Here is a 25,850-nt window from a genome sequence, read left to right on the forward strand (position 1 = left end):
GGTAATCTTTTTAAATAATTGCTATAATGATTTATAATCAATTAAATTATTAATTAAAAAATAAAATAAAATTATATTAAATTATATTTAAATGATGTTTTAATATAAATAAAAAAATTTAATTCTTGTCTCTACCATTAACATTCTACGGTTACGTAATTAAGGTTGTTAAAACAATTATTTGTTCGTGAACTACATGTCTTTGGCTCGATAAGTAGACGAGCCGAACACGAACAAAATTTTTGTGTTTGAAATATAAACGAGCCAAATACAGATGATATGTTTTAACGAGTCAAATACAAGCTGATCTCGAGCTCGCTCGTGTTCGGCTCGTTTACTCCTTTAGATATCATTACGGCACAAAATTTCTATTATGTGATGTTGCTTATGGACATAATGTGCATCGTTTTAATAATGTTATCATTTCATGCTATTTGATAAGGTTACATGCATTTACTAATCTTCATCATAAGTCCTTTTCGTAATATTATTGGGATTTATTTGTTGGCGTAGGACGAGGAATTAGGATTTTTTAAAGTAATTAATATGATTTTGTTTGTAATAATAAACTTTAAAGGTAATTAGTTGGAAAATTTTAGGAGTATAAATAAATAAAATCATATAATTTTTTTAATAATGAAAACGTTTAATATAATTAAAATGCCCAATCTAACATTATACCATTAGGGCTGTGAAATTTACTCGAAGATTATGAATCGCTCAAAAATTGATTCGAATTTTTTCTTGAATTGAGATTAGTTCGAAATAAACGAGCCAAGTGACGAGCTAAATTTATGGATAGAATTTTTTTAAGCCAATTTTAGCTTGGCTCGAAATCAGATCGTCAATAACTGTAGTCATGTTAGGGTTATTAATTTGGCTTGAAGATTGTTAATCGCTTAAAAATTGATTCGAATTTTGGTTCGGATCGAGATTAGATCTAAATAAACGAGCTGAGTTACGAACCAAAATTTTGGATTGATTTTTCTTTTGAGCCAACCCCAATTCGTCTCGAAATCGGATCGTTAACAACCCTATCTTGTATTATTTATTTATTTTATAATTTCTTTTATATGCATGTGTGCGTTGTAGTTTGAATGAGGAGCAAAGTATTAATTATCAAGTTGATAGTCATATATCAAGCTAATAACCTAATTTACTTTAATACAAAGAAGTAACATTACTAGTCATACATTTGAGCTCAATTTTATTTCACTTTTTATTGCTTTGATGGAAAATTTCTTTACATTCATAAAAGAAAAGCATAAAACTAAGTTAAATGTTGTCGAGATGAGAATGCTTAGGTGGATGAATGGCTTTACACTTAGAGACAAAATGCGAAATGAATATATCCGTGATAGGGTCGGTGTAGAAGTGACAGACAAAATTAGATAGAGTAGTCTAAGATGGTTTGGTCACATTATACATCGAGCATCTGATGATCCGATTAGAAGAGTAGCTATTTTTGATTCGACTTATGTTAAGAAAGGCAGAGGTAGACCTAGGAAGGCTTGGGCATATTGTACAAAAAAATGATCTTAATTTATTAGAATTAAATGAAAATATGCTACTAAGTAGGACACAATGGAGAAAAATGATTCATGTAGCCTACCCCACTTACTGGGATAAAGGTTTTGTTGTTATTGTTGTTTTTGTTGTATACAAAAATGATTGAGTTCTATGTTAAAGGATTGAAAAAGCTTTATAGCTAGTCTATTCTATAAGATCGAGAGTGTTCGTAGAGTGTGATAAGCTTGTAGCTAATCAACCCTACAAACAATAGAGAGTTTTCCTACAAGAAATTGAAGGGGGAAGCCCTCCACATCGCCTCGCCAGAGCTGGAGGCTGCAATGCATCAAATCCAGAAGTGTCAACCCTAGGTACCTACGTGAGGCCGTTAGGACGAGTTCGTGGCATTTATAGAATGTTGATCATATTGCATGTTGTATGCATGATCATTTGAGCACTTCGGGTCGATCGACCGCCCTAGATCGATCCCCTATCCTCTGTTGGGTTTGATCGGCCTTCCCAGGTCGATCGCCTTATCTTTTGGGTTTGATCAACCGTTACATGTCGATCACCCATTTTGGGTTCTATTGGTCGTTCCGAGCCGATCAACCTATCTTCTGGATTTGATCGACAGCTACATGTCGATCACCCATACTTTTGGGTCGAATTGATTACCCCAAATCAATCCACCCGCTTCTTCGATCTGACCGGTCGACACGACCAGGTTGCCAATCACTTGCATGTTTGTATGCTTTTGCATCATATTGCATGTTGTGTATGTGCATATGTGTGCTTGCTTGCTTGTGTAGTGCATTGCATCTTGTATGTGTTAGCTTGCATGATCATTATCATTTTCTTGTGGTGTACCTCTTCTGATCACTACCTCTATGGTACACCCATTTGTTTGGGTCGCTGTCGTCACAACACGCCTATCCTTTTGGGCCACCGCCTCCACGACATACCCATTTGTCGGGCCGCTGTCCCCATGACATGCCCACCCTTCGGGTCACTGCCTCCATGGCATACCCATTTGTCTGGCAGCTGCAGCTAAAAATGCCCACCCTTTTGGGTCACTACCTCCATGACACACCCATACGTCAGATCGTTGCCCCCTCCACATGCCCATCATTTCGAGTCACAATTTTCACGGCACACCGATCTTTCACGCCCATGCCTCTGTGGCAAGTCCACCTTTTCGAGTCACTGCCTCCAAGGCACACTCACTCTTATCACCTTGGTGCACATTATGCATATGTTTGCCTCATATTCTTACATGTTTACATGCGTGCTCGGTGAGTGCCTCTCGGGTAAAGTGTAGATCCTCACACAGGTATCCTTTCACTCGACGCAAGCTCACTTGCAGTCGGTATCTGCTTGTTTCATGGAACCCCGGGTCCCCGGTACACATAATTCCTCACATATGAAGCATTTTTTTGCTGATATATCTCCTTTGTGCGTATCATGTTTCATGTAGCATCCTTACATTTATTTACATGATGTGTGTGTTCGCCATTTTGGGCGCCCGTTGTGATTGTTTTGTATATCGATCAAACAATCACAATATGAGCTGTTTGCATGTTTGTGTGTTTTCCTATCTGCTTTGATGGCTTGTCCTACTTGTTAGAAGAGTGACCCCATGTCAATTGTGATGTCGTAACGAGCATTGCTCTCTAGGTTGACTTCAGGGAGTAATGCGAGTTAAGTCATCGGGATTGACATGAGTATGACTGTGCTAAGGATCTAAGGGTTTTAATGTGTGTCATATGTGTCACAAACCCACATTGTAGGCATGCTATTTTAAAGGTATAAAAAATATACATTTTTACTACTTAGTATTATGCTTCTACTTTTAAAATTGTTTAAGCTCAACCATATATGAGGCCACTTATTTTAAAATGTCACCCACTCTCTCATGACGTGCTTTAGATCACTTGGATTTTTAGGATGTGGTTGGTGTGACGGCCCCTTCAAAATCATATGAAAGTTAGAGACTTTACTTTATGCACTTAGGTACTAGGTTAGGACACTTTCTCGATAGAAAGTGTGTTAGGTTTAGGATGCTAGGTAGTCATTTTTCGACGCCTCTGGATATTTTTCTATTATGTTCTTGTTCTTGCGCTAGCCACGTGTCACCATTTTTGTGCTTTTTGGTGTGACTGCATGCTGCATATGCATAGTAGTGTGTTAGGGCGTTCTTCTGCAGGGAGCTGTGCCTAGTTATATGCACACACACACATGTATCGCTATGTGAGAGCAAGTAATGATTTTTAACCATTTGCTTGCAGGTGTTATTTAGCTCCCTCAATTACAAGGCATGACTCAGTATATGTTGCATGCTTTGTTGGCTTTCCCGCTAACGCTTGTTTTATGCAGAAATGGATCTTTTCTTTTCACATGTACTTTTGGAGTTTAGGAGAGTCTTGTAACAGAAATAAGATATGGGCACGGGTTCTGAGACGTTTGTCGTGAGAACCACGTGATGAAGACCATAATCTGATGCTCATGCCTCGTATCTTAATTTTGCATTTTTATATTGAAGTATAGAATTAAGACCGGACATGTATCTGCAGAGTTCGACCACCTTTTTCCTTTTTAGGATATGTTGTCGACCCAACGACACTAGCCTTTCTTAATTTTTAATTTGTCTTGTTTTTCTGCTTCATTGCATATCTGTATGTCTACATGTCTGCTTATTTTCCTTGTTTATTTATGTGGTTTGTTTGAGATTCTATGAAAATATAATCTAGGCTCATTAAGAACCTTAAAATCCTTAAAATCATATGTTTTGTACTAAATCCTAATAAAAAATATTCAGGAATTTAAATTTTGCATTTTACTTTCTACCTGGTCTTCGGGCTGGATTTTAAATAGGTTGCATGCATGGCTATCACCCAAGTCATATAATAGGATCTCCACAATACTTAAGTACTGCTCTAGATAACTGCATTCATATTTCCATGCCCCGAGTAGAAGTCCCCGTGCTTCTCTAAACTTACCGGCCAAGCATACTCTTTTCTATATAGGTGCTTTTTTAGCGTGCCTAGAGTGTAAGAAGGCTCCCCAACCAAGACAAGGTGTAAGTTTTTTTGTCAAAGCTTTTCCATCTTTAGTTGTTCCTTCCTCATTCTTTCTTTCCCGAGGCATCTTCGCCACTTTTACGGGTATAAGTCTCATCTCTTGGAGCTCTTGCTTTTAGTCAAGATAGAGTTTTCTTCCTTTGAACTTAGGGCCCCGCAGATGATGATTCACAGATTGCTGACCAGGTATCTCAGGACGTGTTGGGTTGATTATCTTCATGACCGAGTTGACTTAGAGTCTTAGTGTTTGTGTATGACAGGTCCGTGGTACCCCGACCCATCTACCTCTACCTTCTAGGATTACTCTACCTTCATTTTGTTGAGCGCCTTGGAGCCATGTCACTCCTTAACTTCATCGATATCATCTTGATGGTCCGATGCCAATGAGTTGTTGCCCAATTGAGTTACGATGATTTCCCCCCCACCTTTATGAACCGAACGTGCTTTAACGTGTTGGGATATCCCCATCAAGATGATTTAGGTTATTCTGTGGGCTACGTATGTCGATGAGTCATTAGCTATTCAGAAGGTGAGAGACTCGCTCTTTGTCCGATGGCTTAGCGAGAGCTTTGAAGCATATGGACATTCCCACACGGAATAAACTTTATTTGATGACCTATTACCTCATATTCATGATAACATAGTCAAAACCTCTTTTATTCAAAGTATTCTTAGGTATCCCCCAGGATGTAATTAACTAAGTGAGATACGTCTCCTTAGGAGTGCTCTTGATCCCCGAACAGACACCTGCACCCGACTCTCTGGTTACAGGTACTCTACGTTGGTAATCTTTCATAGATATTGATTCATGGTGCCTCCACTCAATCTTGTTTGGGCGAACACGTTTGACCTATCCTTGCGAGGTTTACTGGACGTAAGCTCTCCATGTTTTGCGTTTTCTCTTGTCAATCATTTTCGTCGTATGTCCGTCTTTTCCAGTTTCTCTCTTCTTTGAGTCATTCATATGACCTGGAAGAGAGATTTATTCGGGGAAGGGATGTATACGACTATCGATTCCTTCAAAAATAAAAGAGAGAAAAATGAACACAAACAGAGTACAATACAATTAATGAACCAGAATAGAGAAAATGTAAAGATTGATTTACCTGAACATATTCAGATGGAAAGCACATGTGCTTATATCCAAATAATGATGTGAAAAAAGTGATTAGATTAGGATTAAATGTAACTCACATCTAACCTAAGAACGAACCAAAGGGAAATGTAATCCGAGTGAAAGTTATACTCTACCCGAAAAAGATTAACTTGAAGTTTAATATGAAAATTTTTTAAATATTTTTATTCAATGTGTTTCAATTTCAGTTTAATTTAAAGTTTGAGACCTAATGTCAATTCCAAGAGTTTCACAACTCACATTTAAAAGAAATTATTTTTGCATCATCTAAATATTATCCTGTTAAAAAATAAAATGCATATAACATCCTTGCATTCATTTACTAAAAAAACTTATTTCTTAAGTAAAAAACAAAAATTATAAAAAATTTTCATAACATAATATTCAAAGTAAACTGAATATAATAACAAACTCCCACATTTGACTAACAACAAATTAAAGTATATATGTAGATACATTGGAACATGATAATAGCTGCACTGATTTTTTAAATCTTGTGTTAGCATCTACCTTATCATTGTTGTCATAAGCTCTTTTAGCTCATTGATTTTTTGAGTCATAACTACCTAGTATAGTCCATATTACCAATTAACTCTTCTTCGGGTGGTTATGTTCCTCGTATATCTCTTTTTCTCATTTTTGACATGATCCACACTCACCCTATCTTTTAAGAGGTTGAAACTTGATATGTTTGTGGATTTACACCTCAAGGGAAGAGTTACGAAGGAGGAAGAGAGATCTAGAAAAGAAGGGGAAGATAGTATCGCTCTAAGAAGAGTAATAATGTCTATTTTCCAATATTTATTTATGGGTCCCTTGTTACATGAATTTTTTAAATTATTGAGTGTTCTTATATATAATACAAAATCGACCCTCATTGTACACAGATGTCGAATGATCTCTGATTGATACAAATTTTACCGTGTTGGGCGAATGAGTTAGATGATCGTTGTAGTTGTGGTGACTTGTATTCAACAACCCTTTCTAAAAAGTTATCCGACTCGAGCCTGAATTCTATCAAATGATATTCAACTATTCATATATTTCATTAATTAGTATAGAATAACTCGAAGAATGATTCACATACATATCACTTAATTAATTCCTATGTATTTACATATCTAACTCCTAAACTTTAACTTTCACATGTATGTGATCTTATCTATGAATGAAATAGTGCATTTCACTTTTTAAAAGTTATAATAGTGGTAATTTTGATGCCAACCAAATAAAAAATTTGGAGGGTAATAATATAAAAGTCAAAATTTAGGCATTAGATACGTTAATACATAAGAATTGAGGGGTATGTATGTAAATACCCAAAACAATGATAAAACATGATCGCACGAGTTAGTGGGATTTGAAGAAAAGAAAATTATTTGAGAATACTTATGATCTGTTTGGGGCAGTTGCAGCTTATTAATTAGCTACTGAAAAATAACATGCTGTAAAAAAAAAAAAACTGCAATGACTATTATAGATTTTTATTTTTTAAAAAAGTCAGACCGTAACTAGAAATCTGCAACGTCACCTAGCTAGAAACAATATAAAATTAATGATTTTAGCGGTTTGAAAACACAGTTTTTAGAAAAAAAATAGCCTAAACAAAGTGGGCCTGGGTGGGTTTTTAAAACGCACCAAATACCCTGCCCCAAATGGGCCTTGAATTAAATTCTAAATAAATTTTGGTTACATCTTGCGACCATTATCTAATGCCCTCAAAGTCTTCACAGCCTGTTGAAATTGACCTTAACTTCACCTCTACGCATATAATGGTAGCCTCTGCGTGCGGCATGTTCGCATTATTTTCCTTGGCAGTTTCTGTTAGATAAATCCGAAGTCAACTTAGATCCATTTTTTTCTTTGTGATTTGAACCATCTTGCTTAAAAGGCTCGAATTGATTTCATGAAATTTTTTCGAGCCACTTAGCTTACTCAATTTGATTTGAAGTTAAGGTTTTATTGTCACGGACAAAGAGTCCCACATCTGCTTGGTGTAGGATCTGAAAGCAGTATTTAAGTCCTGGGCTGTCTACCACCATGAAGAGCTCTTTTGAGAGGTAACATTATGCTGTAATAGATTTAAGAGAGAATTTAAGTAACATGTAACTTAAATCCTGCTAGACATTCATTTTGGACATCTTAAATCTCGGATTTACTAAATCCTGATTTCACTATTTTTCATATAGATCACATATTTAGTAAATCTAGATGTTTGATGGATCTACTATGTTCGAGAACACGAGGAGAATTTTTGATACCTCGTACGGCCATTCACAATGGTTTCGAGTAAGAGCAAAGCGGAAGAAAGAGACAGATGTGAGCTTCGGTAGTGCAGAGATCCGGTCATAGTCGTCCTATCTAACTTTAGTCACAACTATGTCGTGAGGTTGCCTAATGATGAGAGGGAAAAAAGAATGATTTTGGGTAGAAGGAGAGCAAGATGGGTGTTTCAGTTGTTTTGTACGTCACGATCTCATTATGGCCTTCCAAGTTAATTATGTAACCACTTCATTTAGTAAAATTTAAATTTAATTGTTGAGTAATTAAAAATAAAAATTGAATTGCACAATAAATTTTAATTGATTTAATAAATTTCCAAGTAATTATTAATTAGTATAAAAAATAATTAAATTAGCTATTAATTAATTAATGTTAAGCTATTGTTTATAAAAAAAAAATATTTTAATATAAAATTATCTTAATGATCAAATAGTTTAATGAATAATTACTTAATTAGCATAGTTATGAATAAAAAAGTATATTAAATTTATTCACACATAATAATTATATCATTAATTTGTAATATTAAGTTTCTATTTCAAACAATATATTTAAATTGAAACTTAATCACATTAACATTGTCAATAACATGACATAATGAGTAATTATCTAAAAATTTTTTTCTTAATAAACTAATTAATCAAAATTTCCACCAAATGATTTTCCCTAATTAAGTACTTAATCACCAATTAATTATTAAACATCAAAGGATTATTATACATTTAAGACTTAAAATTTATTAAATTCATTGCTAAACAAATTTTAAAATTTAATTATTTTTGAATTTATTAAATTCAAATTTATAAAATTTGATAAATTTTAATAAATAAATCTTAAAAATTACCAAAATACCCCTCTCTTAAATTTTTATATAATTTTAATATATCAATTGAATATTTACATTCCCACCCCTACAAGTATTTAAACCTCACTAACTTTTAACCTTCTCTTCCTTGTTCTTCAGTCTGTTGAAGCTTTTTTGTTCCATCTTGAATGGCGATTATGAGAAGCTTTCTTCTTATCATTCTATCGTCTTCCTTAGGTTCTGCAATTTCCTGTTCCAATGGAGGCTGCAAGGTCGCATTCCTTTTGTTTCCTGTTATAAGATTCAGATACTGAAGGAATGAGGTTTTGCTTGTTTATATTACTGACTGGTTTGAAATGGGGTTTGATTAGCGTAGCTTCTCGATCCCTGCGCATCAGATAGCGATTGCGAGGATGGTACCTATTGCTTCTCTTGTATCGATGGGTCATTTGGTTCGAGATGTGTTCGGTCTACGAGTACTGATCAGTTTAAGTTAGTGGTAATTCATTTCTACCTTCTTTAGTAACGTCTGATCGCAGTAGTTTGATAAGTTGCATTTGCATCACTGAATTAAGTCTTATGAGTGAATCGGCTTATAGAACAGAGTTCTTTTCTATTTCTGCTAAAATTTTAGCTATCGTGGTTTTTTTTTTTTCAGATTGTGAATCTCTTGTTGGTATCTAATATTCGGCTTAATGTTGCGTTGGGGGAACATAATTTTGCTGCTATATTTGATGATTGTTCACCTTTTTAATCTCCGACCATGAAAATGCTTGATTTTCGGAATGAAAATGTTTGGTTGTATTACATACTCTTAATTTTTTTTTTAATAGAAAGTCAATTTTTTGCTGATCAAAACTTACTTCCGAAGTGACAGATTGCTGATATATTTACCTAATAACTGATTAATTGTTTGATTGTATTACACATTTTTTATTTTTGATCTCTTAGATCTATGCATTTTCGGAATGAAAATGTTTGATTGTATTACATACTCTTAATTTTTTTTTAATAGAAAGTCAATTTTTTGCTGATCAAAACTTACTTCCGAAGTGACAGATTGCTGATATATTTACCTAATAACTGATTAATATATTCATAGGTTGGCGACTTGGAGTTAGGATGCCGACTTTTGCTCAGTAGGCATTTAATAGTATTTCTTTTCGTCTAACTTTTGTTTAAAAGCTTTACCCAATTAAAATAATAAAAATAGCATGCAATATCTACAAATTGCGAAAGAATGTATTTGCTGTTTGGTCAACTTAAGAAATCTGCTGGGTCTGAGATTTAGCTTGTTGTTCAGACAAACTTTTGAGTCCACGTTAGGGAACTAAAGTTGAAGTGGTTTCTGAAATGGTTTGTTTTTTTTTTCCCTAATGGACAGAATTTAAGATCTTTAGGTGGAGAAGAAATCAAATGTTTCATCTTTTTTAAATTTTCTCGAGTCTCAATCATTTCTGAGTATGAAGGTGGCGTAGGCTTGATTTTATGATGTTTTGTTTTTGATCTGATTAGAAGAGTAGAGGTTTTATATTCGACTTATGTTAAGAAAGGCGGAGGTAGACCTAGGATGACTTGGGCATACTGTATAAAAAATGATCTTAATTTATTAGAATTAAATGAAAATATGACACTAAATAGGATGCAATGGAGAAAAAGGATTCGTGTAGCCGACTCCACTTAGTGGGATAAAGGGTTTCGTTGTTGTTGTTGTTGTATACTAAAATGGTTTGCGAACTATTTTTCTTATGGTTGTTGTTGTTGTTGAATACTAAAATGGTTTGCGAACTATTTTTCTTATGGTCCACTATTAAGGCCATCATATTGAGAAGAAATCATAACTCCCTTCTATCTCCTATATCATCTTAACTTTTCTTGGAATGAAATTGGTATAGGGTTGATTTTGAGATGCTTTGTTTTTCATTTAAAATCATATAGTTTGTGTAAATGTTCATTATCATTAACCTTAATTGAATAGTTTGGGATTTTTTTCATGATCGAATTATTGTATATTCATCCTTGTTGAGCATTACATAAGTTTTTAACACTATATTTTGTACATCTTTATACACCACTAAATTATAGTTTCATAACCCACTTCACGTCTAATTATTTCACAAAAAATATACTTATGTACCGGGCTTACTGGCGCATCTTCTATCTTCTATAATATATATTGAAATTATCCTAAACATCTATTTTTTACTAATTCCTTATTATTTGCTATTTTTTTCGCATCTCAAATACATACATACATACATATATATATATATATCTCATTTTTGCCACAATTATCTGACTATTAGTGATTTTTGATTGCCCACCACTGAGATTCTTATAGCATATAAAATCATTGCATGCACTAAACAATAATTCTCTAGTTTCATTTTATTCCTAGCTTTTATAACTTCATTAATATTTCTAAATTTTAAAATAGACTCAAAGCACTAAAATATATCAAATTTCAAATGACATTCCAACAACATTGATTGATCATTATTGTGCAGATCACAAAAACTGTTAATGTAATGTACAAACCACAAGGTGCTTCAAAGATATTGAACTTATTTAATTAGAGATAAAATAAGCTTATAATGAGTTAGAGAGTGCATCACGTAATCTGAACAGAATGTTGTATCTATGGGCAATATAATCATTCATTTTGGATATCTGATGGCCATTAAATTGGTTGGATTAGCTTGATCAAAGTTGTGTGTTTTTGGGAGTTGCACATAAGAAAGGGCTTAATCTCCTAATATCTTTTGTCTCGAGTACCTTTATAAATTTCTAAAGGTCTTATCTGTAATCTTAGTCTGGTCTTCAGATTGACGAATGATAGATCAAAATTTCAATTTTTTTTTCCAATCCTCTCTTCATGAAGTTAGGGGTTTAGTGACTTTTTGTGTTACTCTTTCGTTAGACCCTTTTGAAATGTTATTTGATCACAGTATTTTCAAGAGTTTAAGAAGATGCATCTATCACATTTACATTAAACACAATCTATTTGTCAAAGCAAAACTTAAATTATAGAGGATGTATGCCAATGATGTACTATTTAAAGTAATTAAAGATGCTATGGACGAAGGAATTTTTGAATTATGTTATTCTTGTTATTTTCTTGTAATGGATATCAATATATGGTACACTGTAGTAAAATAAGATTGAATGATATAATATTGAATGTGTTGGGCATTTTCCTAGGTAAGACTTGGTGGTCTCTCCTAGATGAAGAATACATTACTCTTTCTTTCAAAGTTTAGATTATTTTCTCCTTGGTTCAAAATGGTATATCTTCACTCTCCACCTTCCTACTTCCCAATGGCTAGAATTAGCTTCCAACTATTATTCTACCATGGCCAAGAATCATTTTTTGGCCTGTCTACCGCCTTCTATCTCTTATGAAAAAGTCTTAGTTATCAAATATATATTAATTAAAAATAGCATAAACTATAACTTATATTGAATGTCATTATAAGGCTTTCCAAAACCAATACAAAATGGTTCATATATAATTCTACCTTGCTTGAAAGCTCTATATTCAATTTGCAACGTATTCTAATTTTAGTTATCATCACATATTTAACCTGACCTACGTTGTTGTGAGTTATTTTATAGCCATTTATTTATTTAAGGTTTGGAGACTGGAGGGTAAGAACGGTTTGTTTCAGCTTAACTTTTGTACTATATATAGAAATTATGCTACAAAGTTAATCAGAAAATCTAGTAGTATTGATTTTGCTCTGAAATGAAGGCCTTGTACACATACTGCTGCACCTATCCAAGCAACAGGATAGCTGTTTTATGTGCTTTTTATTCACCGTAGATATATTTATACTAGGATAATGCAAACATACATTAGATATAACCTTTTTTTTTTGGCCTCGTCTTCTAGCATATTGCTGGCAAATATGTTGTTTTTTTTTTTTTGCAGAATAATTCGTTGCCTTTCAATAAATATGCTTATCTAACTACCCACAACTCTTATGCAATTGTTGGAGAACCAAGTCACACAGGAGTTCCAAGAATCACCTTTACTAACCAAGAGGATAGTGTTACTCAACAGCTAAATGTACCTGCTCTTGGTTCATTCTACACTTTAATTGAGACAGTTTAAGTTTAGATGGTGAAGAGATGCTTCTTCTGATTCAATTTACTTGCACCTATTGTCTCACAGAATGGTGTTCGAGCTCTTATGTTGGATACATACGACTTCCAAGATGATGTTTGGTTATGCCATTCAACAGGTGGAAAATGTTATGATGTTACTGCATTTGTAAGTAAATGTTGTACTCATATTTCTCATAAATTTTTTATAAATACAAGATTCACTGCATAAATAGCTATAGTACTTATTAGGTACATAATTTTAGGTTTTTTTCCTTTCGGTATATTCTATTTTTATTATTTTATATTTTTAGATTTAGCTATTATTGATAATTTCTAATTCTTTTTTCTAGCATGACAATATTATGGCTTTTCTATTGTGGTTCCCTACTATTAATCATGTAATCAAGTATTAAAAAATTGAAGAGTAAAAATTATTTTCCTTCCCAAATTATATGGTATCAGAGCCAGGTTCTCCTTTGAATGGCGATCTAATCCTTCCAGATTGTCAGATGTTGCATCGCCCATGCCTGAGCCCGATCCCTCACCATACAGTCACAATTAGAGTTCACTGGGAAGGTAACGACTGATTGCCCTAGCGATACAGTTGTGATTAGAGTCATTGAAAAGTCAACGGATGATTGCGACGTTCATCGCTCATGATGGAGGGTAACCGCAAGATCATGGTATTTAGAGACTTATGTCTTTTGACATTGTCGACGTATCACGAAGATCGAAATCACAAGCATCTCTGTGTTACGAAGGAGGATTGAAATTGAGACTATCGTCAGCCTACAAGGCGCAAATTTTGGTTGAAGTTCTAAAATAAATGCCAAAGAAGATAAAATGAGCATCCCTGTCCCATCCCTTTTCCTTATCGAGGGGTCTAGATTATCGAGGGGTCTGGATCAGTTTAGTCGAGGGTTCTGATTGACTGTGTCCCATTGCAACATCTTCACTGTTTAGCTGTCAAAGATTCGGGTCGACTTTTTTACGAGTCTAAAAATGCAATCAAAATTGCCATTGAAATTACCTAAAGTTTTCTGCTAGAACCAAACCCGGGTTAATCTTTTAGGAGCATCCGTTGCTTGTGCACTACTATTTATTTTTCATTGCGATGGAACTCACAATCGACATAGCTATTTTTGGGCTCTCCTTTGCATTAGGCTGATTAAACCTAGCTTTTTTTGCTACATTCAAACTCAAGGTTGTAGTCACTACTTGCACGGTTTCTCATGATGCCGTACAAGCCGGCGATGATTGACATCCAAATAATGTCTATCTTTTCTACTAGTTCTAGTAATTCAAAGACCAATTCAACCTACCCATAGTGGCGCGAGTATTGCAAAAATCATGACATATGAAAGAGATATGTTGGAAGCTTATGAAAGGGATATGTTGGAAGCTTCATAAGAAACCCACAAATTAAACCAAAATCTAAATGTGAAGGTTGGGCATCAAGCCACTGCTGATGAAACTCAAGTGACTTCTACCAACTCAAATGAAATACCTTTCATCGAGGTGCAATTAGAGTACCTGCATAAACTGTTTCGATCTCCAAAATGGTCACTCATTCCATCTTGATCTTTAGTACAGAAGTGTAACTCTAGTCACTGCATTGTTAGGTGTTAACCCTAATTTTGTTCATTATTTGATAATTGATTATGCTGTAACTGATCATATGAATGATTGTTTTAAGTTATTATCATCTTATAGACCTTGTGCAAGCTACGAAAGAGTCAAAATTGTCGATGATTCCCTCTTGGTAATTGTCGGGATGGGAATTTTCAAACTCACATCATTGTTAACCCTTTGTTATGTGCACCATGTTCCCAGTTTGTCTTATAATCTATGTTTATTGGCAAAATTGCTTATGATTATCAATGTCAAGTTAAATTCAACTCTTTTTATTGTGAATTTTTGGAGTTGACCACATGGAGGATGATTGACAGCGTTAAGGAAATGGATGGATTCTATTATTTTGACGATGAGCTTGATGTGAATTGACAATGTCAAAGTACTTGTTTAAATTTTATTTTTATTTCCAAAGATAATGATGCTATGATATTATAGGTTAGATCATCCTAATTTCCAGTATTTAAAATTCATGTTTTTTAGTTTATTTCAAACTAAGTCTCTTTTCAATGTGAGGTCTGTTTGTTTGACAAACATCACCGTGTGTTTTTCCTCACCAAATTTACAAACCAATTATGTCTTTTACTCTAATTCATATTGATATATGGGGCCATTGTAAATACTTTACACTTTGAAAAAAAAAAAGAATTGTTATCTTTATTGATGATCATACAAGTTTAAGTTGGATAGATTTAATAAAAGAAAATTTTGAAGTGAATTTTTTTTTAAACTTTTACACCATGGTACAAACACATTTTTAAAAAGTTATTCAAATACTACAAAGTGATAATGACCGAGAGTATTTCAAAAATATTTTGAGTTTAATTTTTTTTTAATTGAATAAACAGGTTATCAAAGTTCTTGTGTTGATCCCCCACAACAAAATGATATGGCTGAAAGAAAAAAGCAAACACTTGTTGGAAGTGGCTCAAGCAGTTCTATTTACGAATCAAGTGTTAAAATAACTTGGGGTGAAGCTGTTTTTATTGCTAGATTTCTAATTAATAGAACACCCAATAACATTTTGAACTTTGAAATAACTTTTGATGCCTTTCATATAATTTGCAATAAATCAGCTTTGTTTTCTTTACCTTTGAGGATATTTTGGTGTTCTGTACTTGTTCACATTCATAGTTATTATTAAGGAAAACTTGAACCCCTAGTTATAAAATGTGTGTTTGTTGGTTATACTCCCACCCAAAGAGGTATAAATTTTGATCATTTTCTAAGAAAATGTTTGTTTCTGTGGATTCCACCTCTTTTGAATTGCAACTCTTTTTTTTTGCCTCATCTCCAATGGGGAAAGGGACAAAACAAAGATTTAACTACTGCTTTTCGGAACTTTTTCTAAAATCGTAAACTAACAAAATAATATCTCCCAAATCTTAATTGTTCAATTTGAAAATTTAAGCTATATTATATTAGAAGAAAGTGGGTCAAAGTTTTTAGATATTGAAGACCATTCAAATTTTTCTGCAGTGCCATCTTATGATATTCATACTCCTATAAAATTAACAAAGAGGAAATAAATGAAAGAACCACGATATTGATACCATTTGATATTGTCTACTCTTGACAAAAGAAAACTCAAAAGAAAGAGCCTACATATCCTTTGCATTGCCCAGAATCCATTAATCTTTCTAGTAATGTCCTCATCGAGCCTTTAGCCATGATCAATTCACTTTATCTCCAAGTCCTGAGTCTTCTGGTCCCGAACTTAAGTCTAGCCTTAATCCTAAATCTAATGATTTCAGTCATCTCATTGTTGTTCGTAATGGGATGGGATTGCCTGTATGGGAGTGAGGTCTTGCATTCAATATCCATTGTCTCATTCTGTGTCATATGAAAATTTCTCATCTATTTTTTGGGCGTTTACCACACATTTATCTTGTATGGTGATTCCTAATACTGTGCAGAATGCTATGAAAGTTCCTAGGTGAAGGAGGCAGTCTTCAAAGAGACGCAAACTCTAGAAAAAAAATACCGTATTGGAATTGATTGATATACCTAGAGGGAATTAAACTGTTGGATGTAAATAGCTATTTACAGGAAAGTATAATTTTGATGACTCTCAAGAAAGGCACAAGGGTTGATTGGTTGCTAAGTGATTCATTCAGACCTATGACATTGATTACTTAGAGACATTCATCTCGGTCGTAAAATTAAACTCTATAGGAGTTCTTCTATCACTTGCAACTAATCTTGACTAGCACTTACAAGATATAAAAAATATATTTCTAAATGGAGACTTAGAGGAAAAAGTGTGCATGAATGTACCTTTAAGATTTCGTGAAAAGTTCGACAAAAAAGTGTATAAACTAAAAAAATTCTTATACTGGTTGAAGCAGTCACCGAGAGAGTGGTTTGAGAAGTTTACTCTATTTGTTAATGTTCAATGGTATACTCAAGGATTAGGAGATCATACATTATTCTTCAAATATTCAAAGCATGGGATGATGACCATATCGATCATGTATGTAGACGTTATAATTCTCATCATAGATGATGTAGATGAGATGAACTGGTTAAAGACTTCCCTCTTATCAGTTTTTGAGACCAAGGACTTATGATCTTTGAAGTATTTCTATGGCATCGAGGTTGCTAGATCGAAGAAAAGGATTGTTGTTTTCCAACAAAAGTATGTTCTTGTTCTCATAAATGAAACTGGTATGAGTGGTTTTAGGCCTTAAGACATTCCAATTGATCTCTCTCAGAAGCTAGGAGATGAGAATGAAGATAACCACGTGAATACAATTCACTATCAAATAAAGGTGATAAAATTGATATACTTATCACTTACACGGTTATATATCGCTTTTGTTATAAGTTTGGCATGTCAATTTATGCATACGCCATTTGCGAAACCCCTTGAAGCAGTTAATAGGGTTCTCAAATTCTTTAAAAGTGCTAGGTAAGAGTTTGCTCTTTCAGAAAACTACACAACATACTATAGAGGCTTACACTATGGTTGGACAGACTCAGTTGTTGACAAGAGATCAATGTTCGAATATTTCACATATGTCTCGGGAAATCTGGTTACATGGTAAAGTAAGAATAAAAAATGTGATGGCAAGCATTAGTGCCGAGACATAATATCGAGCTATGACTAATAGAGTATGTGAGATGCTATGATTGAAGAGAATTTTTGAAGGAGCTATAGATTCTAATAAACATGCCAATGAAGTTGTACTGTAACAATACAGCTGCTATAAGCATTGCAGAAATTTCAATGCGACATAAGCGTACAAAATATGTGAAGATTGATAGACACTTAAAAGAGAAGGTTGATTTTGGAGTTATGTGGCCTTACACTCTGACAGCGCAACGAATAACAAATATCTTCATCAAAGAACTTTTTAGGCCTAATTTTGAGTTCCTTATATGCAAGCTGGACATGATAGATATCTATGCTCCAACTTGAGAGGGGGTGTCAAAAATTTATATTTTTCAGTTTTGGTATCTTCAATTTTAATTATTTTTTATTTCTAGAATTAGCTATTATTTGTAATTTCTATTTCTTTTTTCTAGCAAGAGGATTTTGCGCCTTTCCTAATATGGTAGCCTTCCCCTACTTTTTATTTTGTAACAAGTCTTAAAAAGTTGAATAGAAATAATTATTTTTCCCTCCCAAAAATTACATTTAACTTTTAAATATATCAGTGGGCATCTTATACGGACAAAGTAAAAAAAAACAAAAAACAGGAACTTGTGCATATTTATTTGGCTCTTAGAGATGGTTATATTTAAGGCAGAAATTAATGATCTGCATGCCTAATTAGTGCTTAAGTATGCATAATAAGAATACTCGCTGGAGCAGATTTCAAGCTGTGACTGAAAAATAGCTTGTGATGATTGAATATATTGTTTTTTTTTTCTCGGATATCACGCATGTCATGCAGGTTATTATCATTTAGCTCAAAATGCATTTGAATCTGTAAATTGCATTAAAAAAATGTAAAACATAAAATGCATTAAAAATGTAGAATTGAAGAATACGTTTTGTTTAGTTGTTTAAACTTCACCTTTTGTGCATGTTAAAATTTCTATCATCAATCTAAATTTTAATAGCCTTGAGGCATGTTTTTGCATTGAAAATTTATTCAATATAGCATGCAGGATTATATTTTCTTTTATTTCTTGTTACTAACCAACAACCAAATTTAGGAACCAGCCATTGATACTCTCACGGAAATTGAAGCATTTCTGTCTGCAAATCCATCAGAGATTGTCACAATAATCTTAGAAGATTATGTTCATGCTCCAAATGGATTGAATAATGTCTTCAATAGATCGGGTTTATTAAAGTTTTGGTTCCCATTGTCAAGAATGCCCAAAAATGGCCAGGATTGGCCTTTGGTAAGTGACATGGTTGCTGACAACCAACGTCTTCTTGTCTTTACATCAATTAAATCTAAGCAGGACACAGAAGGGATTGCTTACCAGTGGAACTTCATGGTTGAAAACCAGTGTAAGCATCATATCTTTCTCTTATCAATATCTACATATTCCATATGTTTAACATTATAATAAGTTTTCTTATTCAAGGTTTTGTACCAATTTTATGCTTATTTTGTCTACTTTAAAACAATTTGTGTCTAGGCACATATTTGGTGGACCCCTACCATTTTATTTGAGACCAAACTGCAATTGAATGGGCAAAGAGATCTGAAATACAAAAGCAACAAAGCAGTGCTCAAACTTGTATCACATTGGTTGGAAACAAAGTGAAAAATCATAAGGGGCTAGGTTTGAGCTCTCATGATGCCTGAATAAAAGAGAAAAAAAGCGACAAAACAACAAAACTCGATAAAATTAAAATGTAAGTGCATTGGCACTTGAATATATTCAAAAAGAAAGGTTGATAATAGTGAAACCATGTAAATAGTCCCATAGGTTTAACAGAGTAAAAAAAATCTTGAATATTAACTACTTTCAATAATAATAATAATAATAAAAGAAACAATTTGCTGTTAGATAATCATCATGTAATATGGATGTTGATGCAGGAATTCTTAGGTTTTAAAGTTCACTGATACGAACCTAGGATGAGATATAAAAAAGTATATTATATTTTAAATGGATCAGCATGTAAAATTTGTTGCTCTATATTGTTAGAGCACCTAATGAATTGTTGTGCCTTGTTGAACAATGTTTCCATTTTTTTAGCAAATCTTAAAATCATGCCATAATGCTATGGGATTTGGTTGCAGTGATTTTCCATTCACTCCATTCCTCGTTGCAAACACAGAGGCTGCAGTACGTGGTTGACGCCCATAGTCTGAATGATTCACTACTTTTTGAATAGCCAAAATATATGAATTAGTCTTAGTAGCGTGAGAGTAAGGCTTTCAATTATTGTGATTGGTGAATAAAGATGTGTTGAAGACAAAGGTGAGTGAGAAAATATTATTTGGGGTTTAGTCCAAGAAAAGAGGGTTGGTCATGAGCTTAGGGGCTTTTCCACGTAAATTCTCCTGTGTTTTTCTAATTAGTTTAATTGTGCTTCTGTTTTATTTTTTATTTTTTTGTTTTTATCAAATTTGTACGATCCCGTTATTTCGCGGTGTGTTTTAGTTTCTAATTGATCCCAAGTCCCGGGGAACTGTTCGTTGTGAGATTTCCTAACACAAACAATGAACAATCTCTCATATGCGTGATGCTTTGAACATAAAGATGGAGATGATGGAATGAAAGCTGGTAATTGCTCAAACCGTGGCGAATCGTCTCCTCTTACTGACTCAACCAAATCTCTTGTTTTGGTGAATTATTTTCCCTCCATACCGATTGAGGCAACAGCATGTAGACATAATTCTGCAGAACTTATTAATATGCTTCAAACTTGCCATTCAGCAGCAAGCAATCGGTGGGCAAACTTCGTTGCTGTTGATTTCTACAAGGTTTGCATACAAACCACATATGATCATATGATCATTCACATTGTTAAGATCTGAAGAGTTTTCTTCTATGAACACTCATTCTCTTATTTTAAGCTCGCTGCCTGCAGAGGAGTGAGGGAGGAGGGGCCTTCCAAGCAACTGACATGCTTAATGGGAGGCTTATATGTGGATGTGATGATGTTCATGCTTGTGCTGTAAGCTATTTGAGAAACTTTAATCAGTTTATGCCTTTTCTTTTTCAATAAACCAAATATAGCCAAAAATCATTTTTTAACCAAGTACATGAGCTTAATGGGTAATATAAATTGAATGACATTTTAGAATCATATTTTAACATTCGGCTTATTTCGCTTCATTATCTTATAATATTAGAAAATTTTATTTTTTTGCAATAATAATTGCTTGAAAGGGTAAAGACTTCTCATTCTTCCATTCTCTTTCAGCTAGAGCAGTACTATCATTTCTAAGATCATTTTTTTAATTGCAGGTTTAAGTAACACTTTTTTTTTTCCCATCACGAGCATCTACACATCTAGGATTGGACTTAATTTTGACAGAGCATGATGTATTTATTGTTCTCAAGGACACGAGTTCGTCCTTTCTCAATTTTAATTATAGGTGCAACTAAGAATATGAAAAATGCTACAATTCTGAATAAATTTACATGTAAGTTGATTTCATGTCTGCTGGTTATGTGGGCAACTGATGTGACTCCTTTCAAAAGCAACTCATTAATGTTGACATTTTTATTATGGCTCCACTTCTGCATACTGCATATCCTGGAATAAAGCACTTTATACAAATCCATGATACTTTGTTCATGGTGAAATTCCTTAAAATATTGCAAGTGCATTAAACTAGAATGTAAAAAGTATAGAAGAGATGCTACTAGTCATTTACATGATGAATCTATCAAGTCTGGTAAAAGAAAAAAAAAGCATGGAAACCTTTACATCTTTGATAAAAAAAATTATCTTACAGAGCTAAAAACGCATAGCAATGGGCTATCTTGTTGTTCTCTGGAAATGTGCTGAAATGACACCTGCCTAAACTATGTTAGGAATGCAAACTCTGTGCTATCCTGAGGGCTTATTCTCCAATCTTTGCCCTGCATGATTTACCTGAGGGAATATGTGGGTGAAATACCATATAGTAGGATAAAATCTTTATTACATGAGTGAAATTGGGAGTACGTATATAGTTTCTCCATAGAAAGTGACCCGCTAAGAAACACCGGACGTCAATTTTTTTGGAAAAAAATAGGCTAAATATTTATAGTAAGAAATTCTATCAGCCTTTAAGTGGTTGTGTCAGACTCTACCCTCTCAAGGATAAACTGCGATGTGATAGTGATGAATGATTCGGTCAGATTAAATACCACTTGGTTTTATTTGCAAGATCATGACCCAGTGGATAATGAACTAGTATAACTTAATCGCCACAATTGTACTTAATACATATCATTTTATAATTCATTCACATTCACATATTACTCAGAAGCGTAAAACATTATATTATCAAAACATATATGTATACAAAATTGCTAAATCAAACATATTAAAAGTATGCACCCAAAAGTTCTTACAAGCTCCTAGAAATATAAAATGCAACAGCTGTACATATCACACCTAAGTATTAGCCCTGACACTCTTTACTCTTCTTGAAAGTCAACAACGTAGAGTGAACTACGATAAATTCAAAGAAATAATCAAGACTAAAATAAGATTTTATAAATAAAAAAATTTCGTTCACGCTCATATGAAACTACACAACACATGTCACAATATGCTATAATCGCATAAAACATATAAAAGAAAAGATATGTACTACAGAGAATCATGAATGTTGTATAAAATATATATTTCATTCATTCATATCTAAGCATAAGCATATTCATAAAAGTTGTCAATCTAATCATATGAATGTCGCTTGTAATTATATAGGTTTCAACTATTCTATGTCCTATCATATTGTGGGTCATCACCTAGCCGGAAGGCTACATTAACTATTGATAAAGACTGAGCCCCTCTCTCCCCGGCATAATAGTTATCAATAACTCCTCTGGTATTAACTATTCTCATGTTTTGTCCCCGTCTAATTCCAACGGTTTCTCGAAGTTTCGTCTTTGTTTGAATGCTAGGAGTAGAAATTTCATCATTCCCTATCATCCGTACTTGCAAGTATTTATATAATAACCTACTTATAATATCCCTTGTGATATTTCTTAAATCATAATCCTATAACAAACATTTATCATAAACATTTCATATATCATATATACATGTTTCATAGTAAATGAATACATGCAAGCAATAATTTAATAATTTCATTAGCATGTTTATCAAAATCATTACATAGTAAACTTATAAGTATCGTAATTGAAAAATCAAGTTTGCGTTCATATTGTCTATCTAGGTATTCATCCACAATATGTAAAAAGTTCTAGATGCAATAACATCAAATACATAATCACATGGAAACCTATAGAGAGTTATTTTTCTTAAGTTAGCTATAATTATTTCACCGGAATTGAGAGAGTAGCCTTACGACGAGTTTCCCACGCACACCTCAAGCTCGCCACCTGATGTAGACAACCTAGAATTCGTAATCCTTAAACATTCATGAAATTTGTAATTGAGATCTTAATTTATCCCACACATAAAGATGTGTGTCAATATTTACCTTGAATGGGTTCATCTGCATGAATTCTCCATAAAAATTACTCTCTTCCTCTCCCCTAACATTCCCTCCTTCCCTTTGTTGATTTCCTGTTGATGGCCCATAAAAAAAGCTCACAAACTAAGTTCGTAGTCTTCGACATAAATTTGTCTCCCGCTACAACGACTAAAAATGAAAATGTGCACCGATTCATGAAAAACATCAAAATGAAAAATATGAAAGGTAATGAATGACTGGAATATCATAAAAGAAGGTTCCCTACCTTTCAGATTTTTGCCTAGAGTTTACAACCGCGAGTTTCAGCACTCTGTGGTCTTCGATTGCACTCCTGCTACAGGGATCAAGTCGTAGAACCAAACGGACCCACAAAACCGAATGAGAGAGAGGGGAGAATGAGGGAAAAGTGAAAATTTAATGTGATCCCATTTAATCTTAGTCATTCGATCCATCCCACAGCTACATGTCATGGAAAGGAGTCAGTAGTTGTAGTTCGAGATTCAGAAGAATAATTAGATGATTAATTAGTTTAGTTAAGTCAAAATCTTATTATTTTTATATTCTCTCATTATATTAATAATTCATATATATATATATATATATATATAATTGATCAGTTCGATGTGTAGAGTTTAATAAAATTAATTTGGTCAAATTTTGAGAGATTCAAAATTTATGGTATGTTTTCCAAGTGCAAAAATTTTTCCCGTGTTACAAGCTGTTCGGGATCACTTTTATTCTATATTTTATATTTTATATTTTTATTTTGGTTGTTTATATTTTAATTTGAAACAAAAGATGTTTTATTTGTTTGATTAAGATGTGACTATTTTTTAAAACACTTAATAGATCTAAAAGTCGTTTTTGAGTACTTTCAAGGATATGTTTATATGTTTTTATAAATAAAAAATAAAAGAACATGTTAAAAGCACATTAAACATGCATATTAATATATATATATTGATCCCAAACAAGGCCTAAGAAATTAAAAAAAATCAAAAGTAAATGCCTTTATTGTTGTCGATTCTTTTCCTTTGTGCAGCCTGGATCCACCACCGCTGGAACATGTACTCCTCCATAAGAAAACGGTGAAGCAACTTCAGAGAATGGAAGAAGAGCATTTATGATTTCCAGGAAAGTGCATATAAATCATGTATTCTTATTTTCTTAAATGAATAGAAAGAAATTCACAACTTGTAAGGCCAGCTCATGAATATCCTATATCCCTCTATTATTCCAACACATGTCGACAGATATCTTCATCAATCTTAACGATTATTAAGTCATTTACATGAGCATATTTGTAAAGGAATATTAACACTTTTATCATTAAATTTACTTATTCCTTCTTATTTTTGTGAAGCTGAATAAGGAATTTTTTCTGTGGCCTGCATTCCTCTGGACAATAACAGAAAGGAAAGGACATAAAGATGAAAAGAACTTATTTAAAAATTAGCAAAAAAATCATCTGCTTTTCTTTATTTCAAATTGTAGCCTTTTGTTGTTTATAATTTCTGTTGGTCTTCTTTTGCCAAACTGTTAAGAGTTGATCGAACATGTGAAAATCTTCAGATGGAGATAAATGAGAACCATAAAAGAAAGCACAACCAAACGGACTTTCCATGGTTTCAAATTACACAACACTAAAGTAAGACCAAATACTCCTTTTCTTTTATGTACATAACAGGAAATAATGAAGATCTGTTCTTTCACAGGATCAAACTTTGACTTGTTGAGATTCGGGCTTGATTTATTTTATTATTATTATTGTTTTTTGCATGTGATTAGGTAGGCTTTCATGTGCCTTAATTATACATTGATGATGATAATTGACTTCACTGGCAGTGAGAATGGCATCTTAACTTAAAATATATCAATTATACAGGTATGACCATTATTGTTTCCTTGATGAAACTACATCAATTGGTTATTGAGTGAATTTTGGTCAATAAACATGTTTGTTGTTTCTTTGACTCTGCGCCTCATTGCTTATGCTAATTATATTAATTTAGCTTTTTTATCTATTGCAAATTCAATACTTATCCATTAATTTATATGATACACATTGAGAGAAAACCTCTCTAGAATATCCTTACTGTTATGATAATCAATATGCACTTAAGATATTGACTGTTAGAAAATTGTCATTCTTGATTGACTTGTGTTCGACAATTTAGGAAGTTCATATTCAATTCGTTCATTAAGTAAATGGGTGAATACAATGTGTATAGCCAAAGTTCCTAGATCGGGTTTCATTTTGTGATGTGAGCCAGGTAGTCGATCATGCAAGACAGCTCGACTAGAATGCCCATCCAGATGGCTCCTTCAGAGTGATTGATCAATGTCGTTGACCCGAACAATTCAACCTGACTAGGCATGATAGGCGAACTAAATGACAAGTACTCTAACTTGCCTTCGGGCCGAATAGGATGACAAAAGTGTTATCAATAGGATGACAAAAGTATTATTACTCGATCTGCTCCCTAACATATATTTTGATTTCTTTGAGCTCATTATCCTCTCTCTCTCTCTCTATCTCTAACATATATGTTTCTGTAGTTTTAACAATTAGTTAATAGAGATGTAAAATGAATTTATATTATGGCTATTTATTTCATTTTATTTCTTCAAAATGAAATGATGCTCAATTCAAATTTTAATGAGCCAAACATGAACACGTTGACAAGTATGAACCTGCCAAACTTCAAATGAGGGGAATAATAATAGCT

The 25,850-nt window shown here is 33.3% G+C and overlaps 1 protein-coding gene across 2 annotated transcripts; it reads left to right on the top strand.

The window, feature by feature from the left end:
• Nucleotides 1-8,977: 8,977 nt before the first annotated feature.
• Nucleotides 8,978-24,437, top strand: LOC110018070 (PI-PLC X domain-containing protein At5g67130). Of its 2 annotated transcripts, none has more exons than XM_020715655.1 (8): nt 8,978-9,081; nt 9,186-9,308; nt 12,741-12,878; nt 12,984-13,082; nt 18,713-19,016; nt 20,222-20,445; nt 20,553-20,639; nt 24,164-24,437. In XM_020715655.1, exons 1-8 carry the CDS (start codon nt 8,998-9,000, stop codon nt 24,200-24,202), a joined length of 1,098 nt encoding a protein of 365 aa, XP_020571314.1. In that variant the 5' UTR covers nt 8,978-8,997; the 3' UTR covers nt 24,203-24,437. The 2 variants fall into 2 exon arrangements, with proteins under 2 accessions (XP_020571314.1, XP_020572064.1); XM_020716405.1 differs by lacking the exon at nt 24,164-24,437 and adding an exon at nt 20,933-21,215.
• Nucleotides 24,438-25,850: the final 1,413 nt, after the last annotated feature.

Source organism: Phalaenopsis equestris, unplaced genomic scaffold (genome assembly GCF_001263595.1).
Source record: "Phalaenopsis equestris unplaced genomic scaffold, ASM126359v1 Scaffold000001, whole genome shotgun sequence".
In the NCBI taxonomy this organism is placed as follows: Eukaryota; Viridiplantae; Streptophyta; class Magnoliopsida; order Asparagales; family Orchidaceae; genus Phalaenopsis; species Phalaenopsis equestris.

Bases quoted from the DNA above. Each gene is read 5' to 3' on its own strand.
- LOC110018070 (XM_020715655.1), top strand. From the start codon at position 8,998: ATGGCGATTATGAGAAGCTTTCTTCTTATCATTCTATCGTCTTCCTTA. The intron at 19,017-20,221 runs GTAAGCATCATA...TTGAACATAAAG, and splicing joins CTTCATGGTTGAAAACCAGT to ATGGAGATGATGGAATGAAA. The intron at 20,446-20,552 runs GTTTGCATACAA...CGCTGCCTGCAG, and splicing joins TTGCTGTTGATTTCTACAAG to AGGAGTGAGGGAGGAGGGGC.